The following is a 22,582-nucleotide window of genomic DNA, read 5'->3' on the forward strand; positions in this document are numbered from 1 at the left end:
TGCAGGGATCGGTCCTTGGACCCCAGCTATTTACAATATATATTAATGATCTGGATGAGGGAACTAGATGTAATATCTCCAAGTTTGCAGATGACACAAAGCTGGGTGGGCGTGTGTGCTGTGAGGAGGATACCGAGAAACTCCAGTATGATTTGGACAGGTTGGGTGATTGGGCAGAAGCATGGCAGATGCAATAAAACGAGGATAAATGCGGGGTTATCCAATTTGGTGTCAAAAACAGGAAGGCATATTATTATCTGAATGGCAATAGATTGGGAGAAGGGGAAGTGCAACGAGTCCTGGGCGTCCTTGTGCACCAGTCACTGAAAGTAAGCATGCAGGTGCAGCAGGTGGTTAAGAAGGCACATGGTATGTTGGCCTTTGTAGCGAGAGGGTTTGAGTACAGGAACAAGGGTGTCTTGCTGCAGTTGTACAGGGCCTTGGTGAGACCACATCTGGAGTATTGTGTGCAGTTTTGGTCACCTTATCTGAGGAAGGATGTTCTTGCCATGGAAGGAGTGCAGCGAAGATTCACCAGGCTGATACCTGGGATGGCAGGAATGATGTATGAGGAGAGATTGGGTCGATTGGGCTTGTACTCGCTGGAGTTTAGAAGAATGAGAGGGGATCTCATCTAAACTTATAAAATTCTAACAGGACTAGACAGACTAGATGCTGGAAGGATGTTCCCGATGGTCGGGGAGTCCAGAACCAGGGGTCACAGTTTAAGGATAAGGGGTAAGCCATTTAGGACAGAGATGAGGAGGAATTCCTTCAGCCATGGAGTTGTGAACCTGTGGAATTCTCTACCAAAGGAGGCAGTTGAGGCCAATTCATTAAATATATTCAAGACGGAGTTGGATATGTTTCTTAAGGCTAGGGGGGATCAAGGGATATGGAGAGAAGGCAGGAACAGGGTACTAAATTTGGACGATCAGCCATGATCTCATTGAATGGCGGAGCAGGCTCGAGGGGCTGAATGGCCTACTCCTGCTCCTATCTTCTATGTTTCGATGTTTCTATGTTAATACAAAAACCATGTGATTGCTTGATGTCATCTATTGATATCATATTTTCAAAGTGATCTGTTTGTACATTTTACAATATGTAAATCAAAAACACGTCAACTAGGGTGTTTGTTGCATTTCTTAGCTACTTCAATTAGTTGCATATATAATCGTATTTCCTGTTTCACATTTGACATTACTTTTACAAAGGCACATGGTTTTTTAATATTCTGTGTTCCTGTTCGAAGTGTTAGTTTTTAACACTTTACTTGGGCCTAGCTATTGTGTTGGTTCCAAACTGCAAACATTCTGGAAGCTACAACTTGCTGTTTCAATAGGGCCATTGTTTTGGTATCAACAAACCAATTCCCATTTCAAAAGCTTGTGTGGTGTTTACAACTTTTGTGTCAACACTTCATTTTATCTCAGAAGCCTGTATTGACACAGCTTGTATTGCCGACGCTTTCCAGACTTTTACATAGAAGATAGGGGCAGGAGTAGGCCATTTGGCCCTTCGAGCCTGCTCCGCCATTCAACGAGATCATGGCTGATCATCCAAACCCTAGCACCCGGTCCCTACACCGACAGCCATCCCACCCAAGCCCTATCCCCGTAACCCCACGTATTTAATCCCCCCTAACACTAAGGGCCAATTTTTATCATAGCCAATCAACCTAACCCGCACATCTTTGGACTGTGGGAGGAAACCGGAGCACCCGGAGAAAACCCACGCAAACACGGGGAGAATGTGCAAACTCCACACAGACAGTCACCCGAGGCCGGATTTGAACCCGGGTCCCTGGCGCTGTGAGACAACAGTGCTAACCACTATGCCACCAGTATGTCATGTACTAATAATATCCGAAATCTGTTCATAGGATGGTGTGTCTCTTGGAATATGGTTTTTCCTTTACAGTGGAACTCGCTACCACAGGTTGAGTAGAATAACATTGATGCCTTTACAGGAAGCTAGTTAAGTACATGAGGGGGAAGGGAATAGAGGGATATGTTGATGGGGTTAGATGAAGAAGGGTGGGAGGAGGCTCATGTAGAGCATAAACACCAGTGTGGACCAGTTGGGCCGAATGGCCTGTTTGTGCTGTAAAATCGGTAAAGTTTAGGCCCCAGCTGGAGTATTGTGTCTAATTCTGGGCATCACATTTTAGGAAGGATGTCAAGGCCTTGGAGAGGGTGCAGAGGAGGTTTACCAGGAGGATAGCCGGGATGAAGGAGAGTTATGTGGATAGACTGGAGAAGCTGGGATTGTTCTCCTTAGAGCAGAGAAGGATAAGGGGCGAGCTAATAGAGGTATTCAAAATGATGAGGGGTTTTGATAGAGCAAGTGAGGAGAAGCTGTTTCCTCTGGCAAGTGGGCCAGAGAATTAAAATAACTGGGTAAATAACTAGCGGGGAAATAGAAACACAGAAGATAGGAGCAGGAGTAGGCCATTCGGCCCCTCGAGCCTGCTCCGCCATTCAGTGAGATCATGGCTGATCATCCAAATTCAGTACCCTGTCCCTGCTTTCTCCCCATATCCCTTGATCCCTTTAGCCTTAAGAAATATATCTAACTCCTTCTTGAATATATTTAATGAATTGGCCTCAACTGCCTTCTGTGGTAGAGAATTCCATAGGTTCACCACGCTCTGGGTGAAGAAATTCCTCCTCATCTCAGTTCTAAATGGCTTACCCCTTATCCTTAGACTGTGACCCCTGGTTCTGGACTCGCCCACCATCGGGAACATCCTTCCTGCATCTGGTTTGTCTAGTCCTGTTAGAATTTTATAAGTTTCAATGCGATCCCCTCTCATTCTTCGAAACTCCAGCGAGTATAAGCGCAATCAACCCAATCTCTCCTCATACGTCATTCCTGCCATCCCAGGTATCAGTCTGGTGAATCTTCGCTGCACTCCCTCCATGGCAAGAACATCCTTCCTCAGATAAGGCGACCAAAACTGCACACAATACTCAAGGTGTGGTCTCACCAAGGCCCTGTACAACTGTGGTGTGGAGATGCCGGAGTTGGACTGGGGTGGACAAATGTAAGAAGTCACACAACACCAGGTTATAGTCCAACAGCTGTTGGACTATAACCTGGTGTTGTGTGACTTCTTACATCTGTACAACTGTAGCAAGACATCCTTGCTCCTGTACTCAAACCCCACATAGCATTTGCCTTCTTAACTGCCTGCTGCACCTGCATGCTTACCTTCAGCGACTGGTGCACAAGGACACCCAGGTCTCGTTGCACTTCTCCTTCTCCCAATCTCTTGCCGTTCAGATAATAATCTGCCTTCCTGTTTTTGACACCAAAATGGATAACCTCGCATTTATCCACATTATACTGCATCTGCCATATCACCCAACCTGTCCAAATCATACTGGAGTTTCTCGGCATCCTCCTCACAGCACACATGCCCACCTAGCTTTGTGTCATCTGCAAACTTGAAGATATTACATCTAGTTCCCTCGTCTAGATAATTAATATATATTGTGAATAGCTAGGGTCCTAGGACCGATCCCTGCGGTACCCCACCAGTCACTGCCTGCCACTCGGAAAAAGACCCGTTTATTCCAACTCTTTGCTTTCTGTCTGCCAACCAGTTCTCTGTCCAAGTCAGTAACTTGCCCCCAATCCCATGTGCCACAACTTTACATGCTAATCTCTTATGCGGGACTTTATTGAAAGCCTTCTGAAAGTCCAAATACACCACGTTCACTGGTTCTCCCTTATCTATTTTACCAGTTACATCCTCAAAAAATTCCAGTAGATTAGTCAAGCACAATTTACATTTTGTAAATCCATGTTGACTTTGTCCGATCCTGTCCCTGTTTTCCAAGTGCTCTGCTATTACATCTTTTATAATGGATATAATGGACTCTAGCATTTTCCCCACTACCATTGTCAGGCTTACCGGTCTCTAATTCCCCGTTTTCTTTCTACAGGTACCACCATTTTTGAACAGTGGGGTAACATTAGCTACCCTCCAAACCATGGGAACTGTTCCAGAGCCTATAGAATTTTGGAAGGAGGGTTAATTTCTTCACACAGGGTGTTGTTATGATCGGGAACGCTCGACCTGAAAGGCTGGTGGAAGCAGGTTCCATAGGAACTTTGAAAAGGCAATTGGACATGTACTTGGAGGACCCATTTGTAGGGTTATGGGGAAAAAGCTGGGCTGTGGGACTAAATGGGACAGATCTTTCAAAGAGCCGGCACAGGCACAATGGGCCGAATGGCCTGTGCTGTAAGATTCTAAAATTCGATGTCAAGTTCTGTACTGGGGGCGGGGGGCACATTTTATTGAAGAGTTGTGACCCTTGAACCCGCCCAGCTCACTCTGATCCCCCACAAACTGTTATTGTCTCCACAGAGCAAGAATTTGAATGTCCGGCAGCATCCCGACTGACCCCCATTTGTCAGATGAAACTGGGCAATCTGTGTTCCAGCGATGATGATTGCGATATCTGGCAGAGCTGCTGTGACACTGGATGTGGGAAGAGATGTGTGGTGAAGTTCAGAAGTGGAGGTGAGGACACAGAGACAACCCCGCCCGTTAAACCCAGCGCCTGATATTCAGTTCCATTGCAGTCACTGGGCGGCCGATCTGAGTCCGCCCGTTCCGCACCACCGCCCCAGACGGATTTCTAGGCCACTATATAAATGCAAGTTGTTGTTCCTGTTGCTCTCGGCCGCAGCGAGAGACGGAAATCTGGGAGACTCCGCACAGATAATGAAAATTGTCCCATTATCCCTCTGACCTTTCACCCTCAGTAGACCTGAGTGGAAGATCAAAGTCAGGAAACATGGTCTGTTTTTTGTGATAATGTTATACCTGATGTTAGGCATGGCAGAAAATATTTCACCTTCATGTTTTATCTGTGTTTTATAAATAATATTTAACTGCTTCCTGCAACAGTGTGGAGGGAGCTTTACTCTGTATCTAACCCGTGATGTAACTGTCCTGGGAGTGTTTGATGGGACAGTGTAGAGGGAGCTTTACTCTGTGTCTAACCCATGCTGTACCTTCCCTGGGAGTGTTTGATGGGATAGTGTAGAGGGAGCTTTACTCTGTATCTAACCCCATGCTGTACCTGCCCCGGGAGTGTTTGATGGGATAGTGTAGAGGGAGCTTTACTCTGTATCTAACCAGCGCTGTACCTGTCCTGGGAGTGTTTGATGGGATAGTGTAGAGGGAGCTTTACTCTTTATCTAACCCATGCTGTACCTGCCCTGGGTGTGTTTGATGGGACAGTGTAGAGGGAGCTTTACTCTGTATCTAACCCCATGCTGTACCTGCCCCGGGAGTGTTTGATGGGACAGTGTAGGGGGAGCTTTACTCTTTATCTAACCCATGCTGTACCTGCCCTGGGAGTTTTTGATGGGACAGTGTAGAGGGAGCTTTACTCTGTATCTAACCCGTGATGTAACTGTCCTGGGAGTGTTTGATGGGACAGTGTAGAGGGAGCTTTACTCTGTGTCTAATCCCGTGCTGTACCTGCCCTGGGAGTGTTTGGCGGGACGGTGTAAAGGGAGCTTTACTCTATATCTAACCCCGTGCTGTACCTGCCCTGGGAGTGTTTGATGGGACAGTGTAGAGGGAGCTTTACTCTGTATCTAACCCATGCTGTACCTGCCCTGGGAGTGTTTGGCGGGACGGTGTAAAGGGAGCTTTACTCTATATCTAACCCCGTGCTGTACCTGCCCTGGGAGTGTTTGATGGGACAGTGTAGAGGGAGCTTTACTCTGTATCTAACCCATGCTGTACCTGCCCTGGGAGTGTTGGATGGGACAGTTTAGAGGGAGCTTTACTCTGTATCTAACCCGTGCTGTACCTGCCCTGGGAGTGTTTGATGAGGCAGTGTAGAGGGAGCTTTACTCTGTATCTAACCCGTGCTGTACCTGCCCTAGGAGTGTTTGATGGGACAGTGTAGAGGGAGCTTTACTCTGTATCTAACCCATGCTATACCTGCCCTGGGAGTGTTTGATGAGACAGTGTAGAGGGAGCATTACTCTGTATCTAACCCGTGCTGTACCTGCCCTGGGAGTGTTTGATGTGGCAGTGTAGAGGGAGCTTTACTCTGTATCTAACCCATGCTGTACCTGTCCTGGGATTGTTTGATGGGACAGTGTAGAGCGGGCTTTACTCTGTATTTAACCCATGCTGTACCTGCCCTGGGAGTGTTTGATGGGGCAGTGTAGAGCGAGCTTTACTTTGTATCTAACCCGTGCTGGACCTGCCCTAGGAGTGTTTGATGGGACAGTGTAGAGGGAGCTTTACTCTGTATCCTATCCGTGCTGTACCTGCCCTGGGAGTGTTTGATGAGGCAGTGTAGAGGGAGCTTTACTCTGTATCTAACCCATGCTGTACCTGCCCTGGGAGTGTTTCATGGGGCAATGTAGAGGGAGCTTTACTCTGTATCTAACCCGTACCTGCCTTGGGAGTGTTTGATCGAACAGTGTAGAGGGAGCTTTACTCTGTATCTAACTCGTGCTGTCCCTGCCCTGGGAGTGTTTGATGGGATAGTGTAGGGGGAGCTTTACTCTTTATCTAACCCATGCTGTACCTGCCCTGGGTGTGTTTGATGGGACAGTGTAGAGGGAGCTTTACTCTGTATCTAACCCCATGCTGTACCTGCCCTGGGAGTGTTTGATGGGACAGTGTAGAGGGAGCTTTACTCTGTATCTAACCCGTGCTGTACCTGCCCTGGAATTTTTGGATGGGGCAGTGCAGAGGGAGCTTTACTCTGTATCTAACCCCGTGCTGTACCTGCCCTGGGAGTGTTTGATGGGACAGTGCAGAGGGTGCTTTATTTTGTATCTAACCCGTGCTGTACCTGCCCTGGAATTTTTGGATGGGGCAGTGCAGAGGGAGCTTTACTTTCTATCTAACCCGTGATGTACTTGCCCTGGGAGTGTTTGATGGGACAGTGTAGAGGGAGCTTTACTCTGAATCTAACCCGTGCTGTAGCTGCCCTGGGAGTGTTTGATGGGACAGTGTAGAGGGAGCTTTACTCTGTATCTAACCCGTGCTGTAGCTGCCCTGGGAGTGTTTGATGGGACAGTGTAGAGGGAGCTTTACTCTGTATCTAACCCGTGCTGTAGCTGCCCTGGGAGTGTTTGATGGGACAGTGTAGAGGGAGCTTTACTTTCTATCTAACCCGTGATGTACTTGCCCTGGGAGTGTTTGATGGGACAGTGTCGAGGGAGCTTTACTCTGTATCTAAACCGTGCTGTACCTGCCCTGGGAGTGTTTAATGAGACAGTGTAGAGGGAGCTTTACTCTGTATCTAACCCTGTGCTTTACCTGCCCTGGGAGTGTTTGATGGGGCAGTGTAGAGGGAGCTTTACTCTGTATCTAACCCTGTGCTTTACCTGCCCTGGGAGTGTTTGATGTGACAGTGTAGAGGGAGCTTTACTCTGTATCTAAACCGTGCTGTACCTGCCTTGGGAGTGTTTGATGGGGCAGTGTCGAGGGAGCTTTACTCTGTATCTAAACCGTGCTGTACCTGCCCTGGGAGTGTTTAATGAGACAGTGTAGAGGGAGCTTTACTCAGTATCTAACCCTGTGCTTTACCTGCCCTGGGAGTGTTTGATGGGGCAGTGTAGAGGGAGCTTTACTCTGTATCTAACCCTGTGCTTTACCTGCCCTGGGAGTGTTTGATGAGACAGTGTAGAGGGAGCTTTACTCTGTATCTAACACGTGCTGTACCTGCCCTGGGAGTGTTTGATGGGACAGTGTAGAGGGAGCTTTACTCAGTATCTACCCCTGTGCTTTACCTGCCCTGGGAGTGTTTGATGTGACAGTGTAGAGGGAGCTTTACTCAGTATCTAACCCATGCTGTACCTGCCCTGGGAGTGTTTGATGGGACAGTGTAGAGGGAGCTTTACTCTGTATCTAACCCGTGCTGTACCTGTCCTGGGTGTGTTTGATGGGACAGTGTAGAGGGAGCTTTACTCTGTATCTAACCCGTGCTGTACCTGTCCTGGGTGTGTTTGATGGGACAGTGTAGAGGGAGCTTTACTCTGTATCTAACTCGTGCTGTACCTGCCCTGGGAGTGTTTGATGGGACAGTGTAGAGGGAGCTTTACTCTGTATCTAACCCGTGCTGTACCTGCCCTGGGAGTGTTTGATGGGACAGTGTAGAGGGAGCTTTACGCTGTATCTAACCCGTGCTGTGTGTGTGTGATATGCAGCAGTGAATTCTGACTGTCAACCTCGAGAATTGTTCAACTAAGTAAGGCTGTGTCTTCCCTATAGGTCATGGCGGTTCGTGTCCAGACTCGTCCAGACTGCATTACATCTGCAAGATGAACTTCTCTGCCCCCTGTATGAACGACACCTCTTGTAGCCACTGGGCCTCGTGCTGTAGCACAGACTGTGGGCCCAGATGTGTTCCAGAGTTCATTGCAAAAAGTAAGAGCATGCGCAAGTGAGAGACAGTCACGTCATGGAACTGGGAACAGGGAATCCACCAAGTGGTGTAACGGAGAAGGAAAGGGGGCAATTCCAAGCCTCTGGGCTCAGACGAAAGAGGCTGTGACTAAGGCCATTGGGCCTTGTCAAAGAAGGCTGTGACTGGCAGGCCTGTGGGCCTAGTCAAAATAGCTGTGGACTTACAGGCCTGTGGGCCTAGTCAAAATAGCTGGGGACTGAAAGGCCTGTGGGTCTAGTCAAAATAGCTGGGGACTGACAGGCCTGTGGGCCTAGTCAAAATAGCTGGGGACTGACAGGCCTGTGGGCCTAGTCAAAATAGCTGGGGACTGACAGGCCTGTGGGCCGAGTCAAAATAGCTGTGGACTGACAGGGCTGTGGGCCTAGTCAAAATAGCTGGGGACTGACAGGCCTGTGGGCCTAGTCAAAATAGCTGGGGACTGACAGGGCTGTGGGCCGAGTCAAAATAGCTGGGGACTGACAGGGCTGTGGGCCTAGTCAAAATAGCTGGGGACTGACAGGGCTGTGGGCCTAGTCAAAATAGCTGGGGACTGACCCGCCTGTGGGCCTAGTGAAAATAGCTGGAGACTGACAGGCCTGTGGGCCTAGTCAAAATAGCTGGAGACTGACAGGCCTGTGGGCCTAGTCAAAATAGCTGGGGATTGACAGGCCTGTGGGCCTAGTCAAAATAGCTGGAGACTGACAGGCCTGTGGGCCTAGTCAAAGGAGGCTATAACAAGACCTCTGTGTCAGTTTAGCACCGTCAGTCTCCGAGTCAGAAGGTTATGGGTTCAAGCCCCACTCCAGAGACTTGAGCACAATAATCCAGGCTGAAAGTCACCAGTTGCCAGAACTGAATTGTCGGAGGGGCAGTACTGAGGGAGCACTGCAATGTCGGAGTCGCTGTACTGAGGGGGCGCTGCACTGTCGGAGGGGCAGTACTGAGGGAGCACTGCACTGTCGGAGGCGCAGTACTGAGGGAGCGCTGCACTGTCGGAGGGGCAGTACTGAGGGAGCACTGCAATGTCGGAGTCGCTGTACTGAGGGAGCGCTGCACTGTCAGAGGGGCAGTACTGAGGGAGGGTGCCAATGTCGGAGGGACAGTGCTGAGGGAACGCCGCAAGGTTGGAGGGGCATTACTGAGGGAGCGCTGCACTGTCGGAGGGGCAGTACCGAGGGAGCGCTGCACTGTCGGAGGGGCAGTACAGAGGGAGCGCTGCACTGTCGGAGGGGCAGTACTGAGGGAGCGCTGCACTGTCGGAGGGGCAGTACTGTGGGAGTGCTGCACTGTCGGAGGGGCAGTACTGAGGGAGCGCTGCACTGTCGGAGGGGCAGTACTGAGGGAGTGCTGCGCTGTCGGAGGGGCAGTGCTGAGGGAGTGCTGCCCTCTGGGAGGGGCAGTACTGAGGGAGCGCTGCACTGTCGGATGGGCAGTACTGAGGGAGTGCTGCACTGTGGGAGGGGCAGTACTGAGGGAGTGCTGCACTGTGGGAGGGGCAGTACTGAGGGAGTGCTGCACTGTCAGAGGGGCAGTACTGAGGGAGCACTGCACTGTCGGAGGGGCAGTACTGAGGGAGCGCTGCACTGTCGGAGGGGCAGTACTGAGGGAGCACTGCAATGTCGGAGTCGCTGTACTGAGGGAGCGCTGCACTGTCAGAGGGGCAGTACTGAGGGAGGGTGCCAATGTCGGAGGGACAGTGCTGAGGGAACGCCGCAAGGTTGGAGGGGCATTACTGAGGGAGCGCTGCACTGTCGGAGGGGCAGTACCGAGGGAGCGCTGCACTGTCGGAGGGGCAGTACAGAGGGAGCGCTGCACTGTCGGAGGGGCAGTACTGAGGGAGCGCTGCACTGTCGGAGGGGCAGTACTGTGGGAGTGCTGCACTGTCGGAGGGGCAGTACTGAGGGAGCGCTGCACTGTCGGAGGGGCAGTACTGAGGGAGTGCTGCGCTGTCGGAGGGGCAGTGCTGAGGGAGTGCTGCCCTCTGGGAGGGGCAGTACTGAGGGAGCGCTGCACTGTCGGATGGGCAGTACTGAGGGAGTGCTGCACTGTGGGAGGGGCAGTACTGAGGGAGTGCTGCACTGTGGGAGGGGCAGTACTGAGGGAGTGCTGCACTGTCAGAGGGGCAGTACTGAGGGAGCACTGCACTGTCGGAGGGGCAGTACTGAGGGAGTGCTGCACTGTTGGAGGGGCAGTACTGAGGGAGCGCTGCACTGTGGGAGGGGCAGTACTGAGGGAATGCCGCACTGTCGAAGGGGCAGTACTGATGGAGGGAGCCAATGTCGGAGGGGCAGTACTGAGGGAACGCCGCAATGTTGGAGGGGCAGTACTGAAGGAGCGCTGCACTGTGGGAGGGGCAGTACTGAAGGAGCGCTGCACTGTGGGAGGGGCAGTACTGAGGGAATGCCGCACTGTCGAAGGGGCAGTACTGATGGAGGGAGCCAATGTCGGAGGGGCAGTACTGAGGGAACGCCGCAATGTTGGAGGTGCCGTCTTTCAGTTGAGACATTAACCTGATGCCACGTTTGCCCTCTCAGGTAGACGGGAAAGATCCCACGGACACAATTGGAAGATGAGCAGGGGAACTCTCCCCTTGTCCTGGGCCCAATATATATCCCTCAAACCGCACTGGGGCCTTCACCTCAGTGGCGTATTGTGGGATCTTGCTGTGTGTGGATTGGCGGCCCCATTTCCCAACAGTGACTACACTTCCAAATAAAGTACTTCATTGTCTGTCGAGCACTTTGGGACGTCCTGAGGTGGTGACAGGCGCTATATAAATGTGAGTTCTTCCTTTCCTCTCCAGAACCAGTGGATCAATGTCCCTCTGAGGACAGACTCTCCAAGATCTGTGAGATGACCACTGGAGATTCATGCGAGGAGGACAAGAATTGTGGTGCCATGCACGCTTGTTGCGATGCTGGCTGTGGCAAAAAATGCATTCCCAAGTTCTTCACAGGAGGTGAGAGAATAATCCCCATCCACAGTCTCCTCAACTGGTTACAGATTCAGCCAATCACTGGGGAGGGTATCTCAGCCGACTGCACATACACAGAGCAGGAAAGGCCCACGCACTATCCCGGCCTGTGCTGAGTTAGACTGATCCTCACCCGGGGTGGGACTGACCCAGAGTTAGGGAGGGGGCGAATCAGCGCGGGTTCCTGCTCCTGATCCCTGTACTGTGACCCCTGGGTTAGTGAGAGGGTGAATCTGCCCGGGTTCCTGCTCCTGATCCCTGTCCAGTGACCCCTGGGTTAGTGAGAGGGTGAATCAGCCTGGGTTCCTGCTCCTGATCCCTGTCCAGTGACCCCTGGGTTAGGGAGGGGGCGAATCAGCCCGGGTTCCTGCTCCTGATCCCTTTCCACTAACCCCTGGGTTAGGGAGGGTGTGAATCAGCCCAGGTTCCTGCTCCTGCTCCCTGTCCAGTGACCCCTGGGTTAGGGAGCAGGTGAATCAGCCCGGGTTCCTGCTCCTGATCCCTGTCCAGTGACCCCTGGGTTAGGGAGGGGGTGAATCAGCCCGGGTTCCTGCTCCTGATCCCTGTCTAGTGACCCCTGGGTTAGGGAGGGGGTGAATCAGCCCGGGTTCCTGCTCCTGATCCCTGTCCAGTGACACCTGGGTTAGGGAGGGGGTGAATCAGCCCGGGTTCCTGCTCCTGATCCCTGTCCAGTGACCCCTGGGTTAGGGAGGGGGGTGAATTAGCCCGGGTTCCTGCTCCTGATCACTGTCCAGTGACCCCTGGGTTAGGGAGGGGGTGAATCAGCCCGGGTTCCTGCTCCTGATCACTGTCCAGTGACCCCTGGGTTAGGGAGGGGGGTGAATCAGCCCGGGTTCCTGCTCCTGATCACTGTCCAGTGACCCCTGGGTTAGGGAGGGGGGTGAATCAGCCCGGGTTCCTGCTCCTGATCACTGTCCAGTGACCCCTGGGTTAGGGAGGGGGGCGAATCAGCGCGGATTCCTGCTCCTGATCCCTGTACTGTGACCCCTGGGTTAGGGAGGGTGTGAATCAGCCCAGGTTCCTGCTCCTGATCCCTGTCCAGTGACCCCTGGGTTAGGGAGCAGGTGAATCAGCCCGGGTTCCTGCTCCTGATCCCTGTCCAGTGACCCCTGGGTTAGGGAGCAGGTGAATCAGCCCGGGTTCCTGCTCCTGACCCCTGTCCAGTGACCCCTGAGTTATGGAGCAGGTGAATCAGCCCGGGTTCCTGCTCCTGATCCCTGTCCAGTGACCCCTGAGTTATGGAGCAGGTGAATCAGCCCGGGTTCCTGCTCCTGATCCCTGTCCAGTGACCCCTGAGTTAGGGAGGGAGTGAATCAGCCCGGGTTACTGCTCCTGATCCCTGTCCAGTGACCCCTGGGTTAGGGAGGAGGTGAATCAGCCTGGGTTCCTGCTCCTGATCCCTGTCCAGTGACCCCTGGGTTAGGGAGGTGGTGAATCAGCCCGGGTTCCTGCTCCTGATCCCTGTCCAGTGACCCCTGAGTTATGGAGGGGGTGAATCAGCCCGGGTTCCTGCTCCTGATCCCTGTCCAGTGACCCCTGGGTTAGGGAGGGGGGTGAATCAGCCCGGGTTCCTGCTCCTGATCACTGTCCAGTGACCCCTGGGTTAGGGATGGGGTGAATCAGCCCGGGTTCCTGCTCCTGATCTCTGTCCAGTGACCCCTGGGTTAGGGAGTGGGTGAATCAGCCCGGGTTCCTGCTCCTGATCTCTGTCCAGTGACCCCTGGGTTAGGGAGTGGGTGAATCAGCCCGGGTTCCTGCTCCTGATCCCTGTCTAGTGACCCCTGGGTTAGGGAGGGGGTGAATCAGCCCGGGTTCCTGCTCCTGATTCCTGTCCAGTGACCTCCTGGGTTAGTGAGGGCGTGAATCAGCCCAGGTTCCTCCTCTTGATCCCTGCCCAGTGACCCCTGTGTTTTGGGAGGCTGTGAATCAGCTCGGGTTCCTGCTCCTGATCCCTGTCCAGTGACTAAGTAAAGAAATTAAGGATAGTATTCGACTAAAAACAAGGGCATATAAAGTAGCCAAATCTAGTGGGAGGATAGAGGATTGGGAAAACTTTAAAAGACAGCAAAAAATAACAAAAAGATTGATTAAGAAAGGGAAGATAGATTATGAAAGTAAATTAGCAAAAAATATAAAAACAGACAGTAAAAGTTATATAAAAAGAAAAAGGGTGGCTAAAGTAAATGTTGGTCCCTTAGAGGATGAGACCAGGAAATTAATGGTGGGAAATATGGAGATGGCAAAAACACTGAATGAATATTTTGCATCAGTCTTTACAGTAGAAGACACTAAGAATATCCCAACACTGGACAAACAGGGGGCTATAGGGGGGGAGGAGCTAAACACGATCAAAATCACTAAGGAAGTGGTACTCGGTAAAATAATGGGACTCAAGGCGGATAAATCACCTGGACCTGATGGCTTACATCCTAGGGTCTTGAGGGAAGTGGCGGTAGGGATTGTGGATGCATTGGTAATAATTTTCCAAAACTGCCTGGACTCAGCGAAGGTCCCGGCAGACTGGAAAACTGCTAATGTAACGCCCTTATTTAAAAAGGGCAGTAGACAGAAGGCTGGAAACTATAGACCGGTTAGCCTAACATCTGTGGTAGGTAAAATATTGGAGTCCATTATTAAGGAGACAGTAACAGGACATTTGGATAATCATAATTTAATAGGACAAAGTCAGCATGGTTTTATGAAGGGGAAGTCATGTTTGACAAATTTGCTGGAGTTCTTTGAGGAAGTGGATAAAGGGGAACCAGTGGACGTAGTGTATTTAGACTTCCAAAAGGCATTTGACAAGGTGCCACACAAAAGATTATTGCTTAAGATAAAAAATCACGGGATTGGGGGTAATATTCTGGCATGGATAGAGGATTGGCTATCTAACAGAAGGCAGAGAGTTGGGATAAATGGTTCATTCTCAGACTGGCAATCAGTAACTAGTGGTGTTCCGCAGGGGTCAGTGCTGGGTCCCCAACTCTTTACAATCTATATTAACGATTTGGAGGAGGGGACCGAGTGTAACATATCAAAGTTTGCAGATGATACTAAGATGGGAGGGAAAGTAGTGAGTGAGGAGGACATAAAAAACCTGCAAGGGGACATAGACAGGCTAAGTAAGTGGGCAGAGATTTGGCAGATGGAATACAATACTGGAAAGTGTGAGGTTATGCACTTTGGCAGGAAAAATTGTAGAGCAAGTTATTATCTTAATGGCAAGAAACAGGAAAGTACTGAAGTACAAAGGGATCTGGGGGTCCTGGTGCACGAAACTCAAAAGGTTAGTATGCAGGTGCAGCAAGTGATTAAGAAGGCCAATGGAATGTTGGCTTTCATTGCTAGGGGGATAGAATATAAAAATAGGGAGGTATTGCTTCAGTTGTACAAGGTATTGGTGAGACCGCACCTGGAATACTGCATACAGTTTTGGTGTCCATACTTAAGAAAAGACATACTTGCTATCGAGTCAGTACAAAGAAGGTTCACTCGGTTAAGCCTGGGCATGAGGGGATGGACATATGAGGAGAGGTTGAGTAGATTGGGACTCTACTCATTGGAGTTCAGAAGAATGAGAGGCGATCTTATTGAAACATATAAGATTGTGAAGGGGTTGGATCGGGTGGATGCGGGGAGGATGTTCCCGATGATGGGTGAAACTAGAACTAGGGGGCATAGTCTTAGAATAAGGGGCTGCTCTTTCAAAACTGAGATGAGGAGGAACTACTTCACTCAGAGGGTGGTAGGTCCATGGAATATGCTGCCCCAAAAAGCTGCAGAAGCTACATCATTACATAAATTTAAAACAGAAATAGACAGTTTCCTAGAAGTAAAGGGAATTCAGGGTTACGGGGAGCGGGCAGGAATTTGGACATGAGTCTAGGTTCCGATCGGTCATGGCCCTGTGGGTAGCGGAGCGGGCCCAGGGGCCGTGTAGCCTGACCCTGCTCCTATTTCGTGTGTCTAATTCTGTTAGATTCAGGAGATGGTTCTGTGATAGTAGATTGGCGGTTAGGATCAGATGAGCCATGATCTTATTGAATGGCGGAGCAGGCTCGAGGGGCCGATTGGCCTACTCCTGCTCCTATTTCTTATGTTCTTATGTTCTTACCCCTGGGTTAGTGAGAGGATGAATCAAGATCGGGAAGGAAAACTCCCACAGTTGAATAGCTTGCTGATACTCCCTGTCTGGCCCCTGGGGGTGAGGGCGGCCTAGGCCCCGGGGTTCAAGCAGCATGTTTGTGGGCGTGAGGGAGACAGGTCATGGAGCGGGTTCCATTCCCCAGAGACATTGGGGAATGGGGGAGACATGGATAGAAGTGCCCCTACTGATGTGGGGATTGTTGAGTGACTCTCCACCTTTGTGTCTTTCAGTGAATGGAACGTGTCCAGCCCACACGAGACTCACAATGATGTGCGACATGAAACTGGCAGACGACTGCAGCAACGACACCGAATGTGACATCTGGCAGATGTGTTGCAAAACCAGCTGTGGGAAGAAATGCGTCCCGAAGTTCATCAGCAAGGGTGAGGATCAGCCACAGTCCAGCTGACCCGGCCTCCGCAAACTGCTCCCCCACAAGGGCACGGGGGTAATCGCACCCCTCGGTGTAGCACTGAGTCCCTCACACACCCAGCAACAAGTCCCTAGTGCAATGGGGCAGTGTAGAGGGAGCTTTACTCTGTATCTAACCCATGCTGTACCTGCCCTGGGAGTGTTTGATGGGACAGCGTAGAGGGAGCTTTACTCTGTATCTAACCCGTGCTGTACCTGCCCTGGGAGTGTTTGATGGGACAGTGTAGAGGGAGCTTTACTCTGTATCTAACCCGTGCTGTACCTGCACTGGGAGTGTTTGGTGGGACAGAGTAGGGGGAACTTTACTCTGTATCTAACCCGTGCTGTACCTGCCCTGGGAGTGTTTGATGGGACAGTGTAGAGGGAGCTTTACTCTGTATCTAACCCGTGCTGTACCTGCCCTGGGAGTGTTTGATGGGTCAGTGTAGAGGGAGCTTTACTCTGTATCTAACCCGTGCTGTACCTGCACTGGGAGTGTTTGATGGGACAGAGTAGGGGGAGCTTTACTCTGTATCTAACCCCGTGTTGCACCTGCCCTGGGAGTGTTTCATGGGACAGTGTAGAGGAAGCTTTACTCTGTACCTAACCCATGCTGTAGCTGCCCTGGGAGTGTTTCATGGGACAGTGTAGAGGAAGCTTTACTCTGTACCTAACCCATGCTGTAGCTGTCCTGGGAGTGTTTGATGGGACAGTGTAGAGGGAGCTTTACTCTGTATCTAACCCGTGCTGTACCTGCCCTGGGAGTGTTTGATGGGACAGTGTAGAGGGAGCTTTACTCTGTATCTAACCCGTGCTGTACCTGCCCTGGGAGTGTTTGATGGGACAGTGTAGAGGGAGCTTTACTCTGTATCTAACCCCGTGCTGTACCTGCCCTGGGAGTGTTTTATGGGACAGTGTAGAGGGAGCTTCACTCTGTATCTAACCCGTGCTGTACCTGCCCTGGGAGTGTTTTATGGGACAGTGTAGAGGGAGCTTCACTCTGTATCTAACCCGTGCTGTACCTGCCCTGGGAGTGTTTTATGGGACAGTGTAGAGGGAGCTTTACTCTGTATCTAACCCGTGCTGTACCTGCCCTGGGAGTGTTTTATGGGACAATGTAGAGGAAGCTTTGCTCTGTATCTCTCAAAGGTTGTAATCTTTGGATTACTCCTGGTGCTACGTGCTGATGAATATAGGAATAGAAAGATAGAGCAGATGAATGCGTGGCTAAAGATTTGGTGCAAGAGGGAGGGCTTTAGATTCCTGGATCATTCGGTCTGCTTCTGGTGAAGGTGGGACTTGTACAATTCGGACGGGCTGCACCTGAACCGGAATGGGACCAACATCCTTGCGGAGAGATTTGCTCGTACTGTTGGGGGGGCGGGGGTTTAAACTAACTTGGCAGGGGGATGGGATACGGAGTGGAGCTATAGTAGGGGGTGATGCACCGCCAAATATAGAGGAAAAACCAAGTCAGCCTGGAAGGCAGAGCAAATATGTAACGGCACAAGGGAGTATGGCAAGGCTGGATTGCATTAATTTAATGCAAGGAGTGTAGCGAGTAAGGCAGATGAATTCAAGGTGTTGATGAACACATGGGAGTGTGGTATTGTTGCTATCACAGAGACACGGTTGAGGGAGGGGCAGGTCTGGTTGCTCAGTATTCCAGGGTGTATAGAACCTTCAGGCGAGACAGAGGGGGCTGTAAAAGTGGAGGGGGTGTTGCAATATTAATCAAGGAGTCAATTTCTGCTGTAAGGAGGGATGATACCTTAGCAGTTTCCTCTAATGAGGCCATATGGGTAGAACTTAAAAACAAAAAGGGGGCAAGCAATTTGCTGGGAGTGTACTATAGGCCCCCAAACAGTCAGGGGGAGATAGAGGAACAGATATGTAGGCAAATCTCAGAGAAGTGTAGAAATGATAAGGTAATAATTGTTGGGGATTTCAACTTCCCCAATATTAACTGAGATAGTCAGAGCGTGAAAGGCTTAGATGGTGCGGATTTCTTAAAGTTCATCCAGGAGAACTTTTTGAGCCAGCATGTAGCAAGTCCTACAGGAGAGGGGCAGTACTGGATCTAATTCTAGGGAATGTAGCCAGGCAAGTGGTAGAAGTGTCAGTAGGAGAGCATTTTGGTGACAGTGACCATAATTCGGTGAGATTTAAGGTAGTCATGGAAAACGACAAAGATGGACCGGAAATAAAGGTTCTAAATTGGGGGAAGGCCGATTTTAATATGATAAGGCAGGATCTGGCCAAAGTGGACTGGGATCAGCTACTTGTAGGAAAATCCACATCAGAGCAGTGGGAGTCTTTCAGAAAGGAAATAGAGAGAGTACAACGCCAACATGTTCCCGTAAAGGTCAACGGTGGGACCAACAAGTCCAGGGAACCCTGGATGTCAAGGGATATACAAGAATGGATTAGGAAAAAAAGGGAGGCTTTTGGCAGATACAAAGGACTAAAAATAGTGGAAGCCCTAGAGGAGTATAGAAAGTGCAGGGGGGTCCTTTTCAAAGAAATTAGGAGAGCGAAGAGGAGGCATGAAAAAACACTGGCGGGTGAAATAAAGGAAAATCCCAAGGTGTTTTATAAGTATATTAAGGGCAAGAGGATAACCAGGGAAAGAATAGGGCCCATTAGGGACCAAAGCGGCAATCTGTGTGTAGAGTCGGAGATGTGGGTGAGGTTTTAAATGAATATTTTGCATCTGTGTTCACTATGGAGAAGGACAATGTAGGCATAGAAATCAGGCAGGGGGATTGTGATATACTTGAACAAATTAATATTGAGAGGGAGGAGGTACTAGCAGTTTTAGTGGGCTTAAAAGTGGATAAATCCCCAGGCCCAGATGAGATGTATCCCAGGCTGCTGTGTGAGGCAAGGGAGGAGATTGCAGGGGCTCTGACACAAATTTTCAGATCCTCTCTGGCCACAGGGAAGGTGCCAGAGGACGGGAGGACAGCTAACGTAGTACCATTATTCAAGAAGGGTAGTAGGGATAAACCAGGGAATTACAGGCCAGTGAGCCTAACATCAGTGGTAGGGAAATTATTGGAAAGACTTCTGAGGGCCAGAATTAGTCTCCACTTGGAGAGGCAAGGATTAATCAAAGATAGTCAGCATGGCTTTGTCAGGGGGAGATCATGTCTAACCAATTTGATTGAATTTTTTGAGGGGGTGATTAGGTGCGTGGATGACGGTAGTGCAGTTGATGTAGTCTACATGGATTTCAATAAGGCTTTTGACAAAGTCCCGCATGGGAGACTTGTCAAGAAGGTAAGAGCCCATGGGATCCAGGGCAATTTGGCACATTGGATCCAAAATTGGCTTAGTGGCAGGAGGCAGAGGGTGATGGTCGAAGGTTGTTTTTGTGACTGGAAGCCTGTGTCCAGTGGTGTACCGCAGGTATCGGTGCTGGGTCCTTTGCTGTTTGTAGTGTACATTAATGATTTAGATATGAACGTAGGCGGTATGATCGGTAAGTTCACAGATGACACGAAAATTGGTGAAGTGCTAAATAGCGAGGAGGGAAGCCTCAGGCTGCAGGACGATATAGACGGGTTGGTCAGATGGACAGAACAGTGGCAAATGGAATTTAGCCCTGAAAAGTGTGAGGTGATGAATTTTGGGAGGACTAACAAGGCAAGGGAATACACAATGAATGGTAGGACCCTAGGAAGGACAGAGGATCAGAGGGACCTTGGTGTGCATGTACATAGATCACTGAAGGCAGTAGGACAGGTAGATAAGGTGGTTAAAAAGGCATATGGGATACTTGCCTTCATTAGCCGAGGCATAGAATATAAGAGCAGGGAGGTTATGATGGAGCTGTACAAAATGCTAGTTAGGCCACAGCCGGAATACTGTGTGCAGTTCTGGTCGCCACACGATAGGAGGGATGTGATTGCTTTGGAGAGGGTGCAGAGGAGATTCACCAGGGTGTTACCTGGGTTGGAGCGCTTCAGCTATGAAGAGAGACTGGACAGGCTGGGGTTGTTTTCCATGGAGCAGAGAAGGCTGAGGGGGGACCTGATTGAGGTGTACAAAATTATGAGGGGCATAGATAGGGTAGATAAAGAGGAACTTTTCCCCTTAGCAGAGGGGTAAATAACCAGGGGGCATAGTTTCAAGGTAAGGGGCAGGAGGTTTAGAGGGGATTTGAGGGAAAACTTTTTCACCCAGAGGGTGGTTGGAATCTGGAAATCACTGCCTGAAAGGGTGGTAGAGGCAGGAACCCTCACAACTTTCAAGAAGCATTTAGATGAGCACTCGAAACTCCATAGCATAAAAGGCTACGGACCAAGTGCTGGAAAATGGGATAAGAATAGATCGGGCTTGATGGCCGGCATGGACACGATGGGCCGAAGGGCCTCTTTCTGTGCTGTATAACTCTATGACTGTATCGAATGCGTGCTGCAGCTGCCCTGGGAGTGTTTGATGGGACAGCGTAGAGGGAGCTTTACTCTGTATTTAACCCGTGCTGTACCTGCCCGGAGTGTGTTTGATGGGACAGTATAGAGGGAGATTTACTCAGTATCTAACCCGTGCTGTACCTGCTCTGGGAGTGTTTGATGGGACAGTGTAGAGGGAGCTTTACTCTGTATCTAACCCGTGCTGTACCTGCCTTGGAAGTGTTTGATGGGACAGTGTAGAGGGAGCTTTACTCTGTATCTAACCCGTGCTGTACCTGCCTTGGGAGTGTTTGATGGGACAGTCTAGAGGGAGCTTTACTCTGTATCTAACCCGTACTGTACCTGCCCTGAGAGTGCTTGATGGGGACAGTGTAGAGGGAACTTTACTCTGTATCGAAACCGTGCTGTATCTGCCCTAGGAGTGTTTGATGGGACAGTGTAGAGGGAGCTTTACTCTGTATCTAACCAGTGCCGTACCTGCCTTGGGAGTGTTTGATGGGACAGTGCAGAGGGAGATTTACTCTGTATCTAACCCGTGCTGTACCTGCCCTGGGAGTGTTTGATGGGGACAGTGTAGAGGGAACTTTACTCTGTATCTAAACCGTGCTGTACCTGCCCTGGGAGTGTTTGATGGGACAGTGTAGAGGGAGCTTTACTCTGTATCTAACCAGTGCCGTACCTGCCCTGGGAGTGTTTGATGGGACAGTGTAGAGGGAGCTTTACTCTGTATCTAAACCTGTGCTGTACCTGTCCTGGGAGTGTTTGATGGGACAATGTAAAGGGAGCTTTACTCTGTATCTAACCCATGCTGTACCTGCCCTGGGAGTGTTTGATGGGACAGTGTAGAGGGAGCTTTACTCTGTATCTAACCCGTGCTGTACCAGCCCTGGGAGTGTTTGATGGGACACTGTAGAGGGAGCTTTACACTGTATCTAACCTGTGCTTTACCTGCCCTGGGAGTGTTTGATGGGACAGTGTAGAGGGAGCTTTACTCTGTATCTAACCCGTGCTATACCTGCCCTGGGAGTGTTTGATGGGACAGTGTAGAGGGAGCTTTATTCTGTATCTAACCCGTGCTGTACCTGCCCTGGGAGTGTTTGATGGGACAGTGTAGAGGGAGTTTTACTCTGTATCTAACCCATGCTGTACCTGCCCTGGGAGTGTTTGACGGGACTGTGTAGAGGGAGCTTTACTCTGTATCTAAGCCGTGCTGTAACTGTCCTGGGGGTGCTTGATGGGACAGTGTAGAGGGAGCTTTACTCTCTATCTAACCCGTGCTGTACCTGCCCTGGGAGTGTTTGATTGAGCAGTGTAGAGTGAGCTTTACTCTGTATCTAACCCGTGCTGTACCTGCCCTGGGAGTGTTTGATGGGGCAGTGTAGAGGGAGCTTTACTCTGTATTTAACCCCGTGCTGTACCTGCCCTGCGAGTGTTTGATGGGGCAGTGTAGAGGGAGATTTACTCTGTATATAACCCATGCTGTACCTGCCCTGGGAGTGTTTGATTGAGCAGTGTAGAGTGAGCTTTACTCTGTATCTAACCCGTCCTGCAGCTGCCTTGGGAGTGTTTGATGGGACAGCGTAGAGGGAGCTTTACTCTGTATTTAACCCGTGCTGTACCTGCCCGGAGTGTGCTTGATGGGACAGTATAGAGGGAGATTTACTCAGTATCTAACCCGTGCTGTACCTGCTCTGGGAGTGTTTGATGGGACAGTGTAGAGGGAGCTTTACTCTGTATCTAACCCGTGCTGTACCTGCCTTGGAAGTGTTTGATGGGACAGTGCAGAGGAAGCTTTACTCTGTATCTAACCCGTGCTGCACCTGCCTTGGTAGTGTTTGATGGGACAGTGTAGAGGGAGCTTTACTCTGTATCTAACCCGTGCTGTACCTGCCCTGGGAGTGTTTGATGGGGACAGTGTAGAGGGAACTTTACTCTGTATCTAAACCGTGCTGTACCTGCCCTGGGAGTGTTTGATGGGACAGTGTAGAGGGAGCTTTACTCTGTATCTAACCCATGCTGTACCTGCCCTGGGAGTGTTTGATGGGACAGTGTAGAGGGAGCTTTACTCTGTATCTAACCCGTGCTGTACCAGCCCTGGGAGTGTTTGATGGGACAGTGTAGAGGGAGCTTTACACTGTATCTAACCTGTGCTTTACCTGCCCTGGGA

The 22,582-nt window shown here is 50.5% G+C and overlaps 1 protein-coding gene across 1 annotated transcript in view; it reads left to right on the forward strand.

Annotated features, from left to right (window-relative positions):
* The window catches only part of LOC147091460 (uncharacterized), a 130,099-nt gene that overhangs the window by 4,314 nt on the left and 103,203 nt on the right, over positions 1 to 22,582 (forward strand). Inside the window, exons 2-5 of the mRNA XM_085976805.1 lie at positions 4,382 to 4,537; positions 8,270 to 8,425; positions 11,248 to 11,403; positions 15,817 to 15,969. Of these exons, the coding sequence (XP_085832931.1) occupies positions 4,382 to 4,537; positions 8,270 to 8,425; positions 11,248 to 11,403; positions 15,817 to 15,969 (621 nt within the window). The remainder of the gene's footprint in view (positions 1 to 4,381; positions 4,538 to 8,269; positions 8,426 to 11,247; positions 11,404 to 15,816; positions 15,970 to 22,582) is intronic.

Source organism: Somniosus microcephalus, unplaced genomic scaffold (assembly GCF_052327205.1).
Source record: "Somniosus microcephalus isolate GS21.2 unplaced genomic scaffold, FLI_Smic_1.0 unresolved_chr3, whole genome shotgun sequence".
NCBI classification, from domain to species: Eukaryota; Metazoa; Chordata; class Chondrichthyes; order Squaliformes; family Somniosidae; genus Somniosus; species Somniosus microcephalus.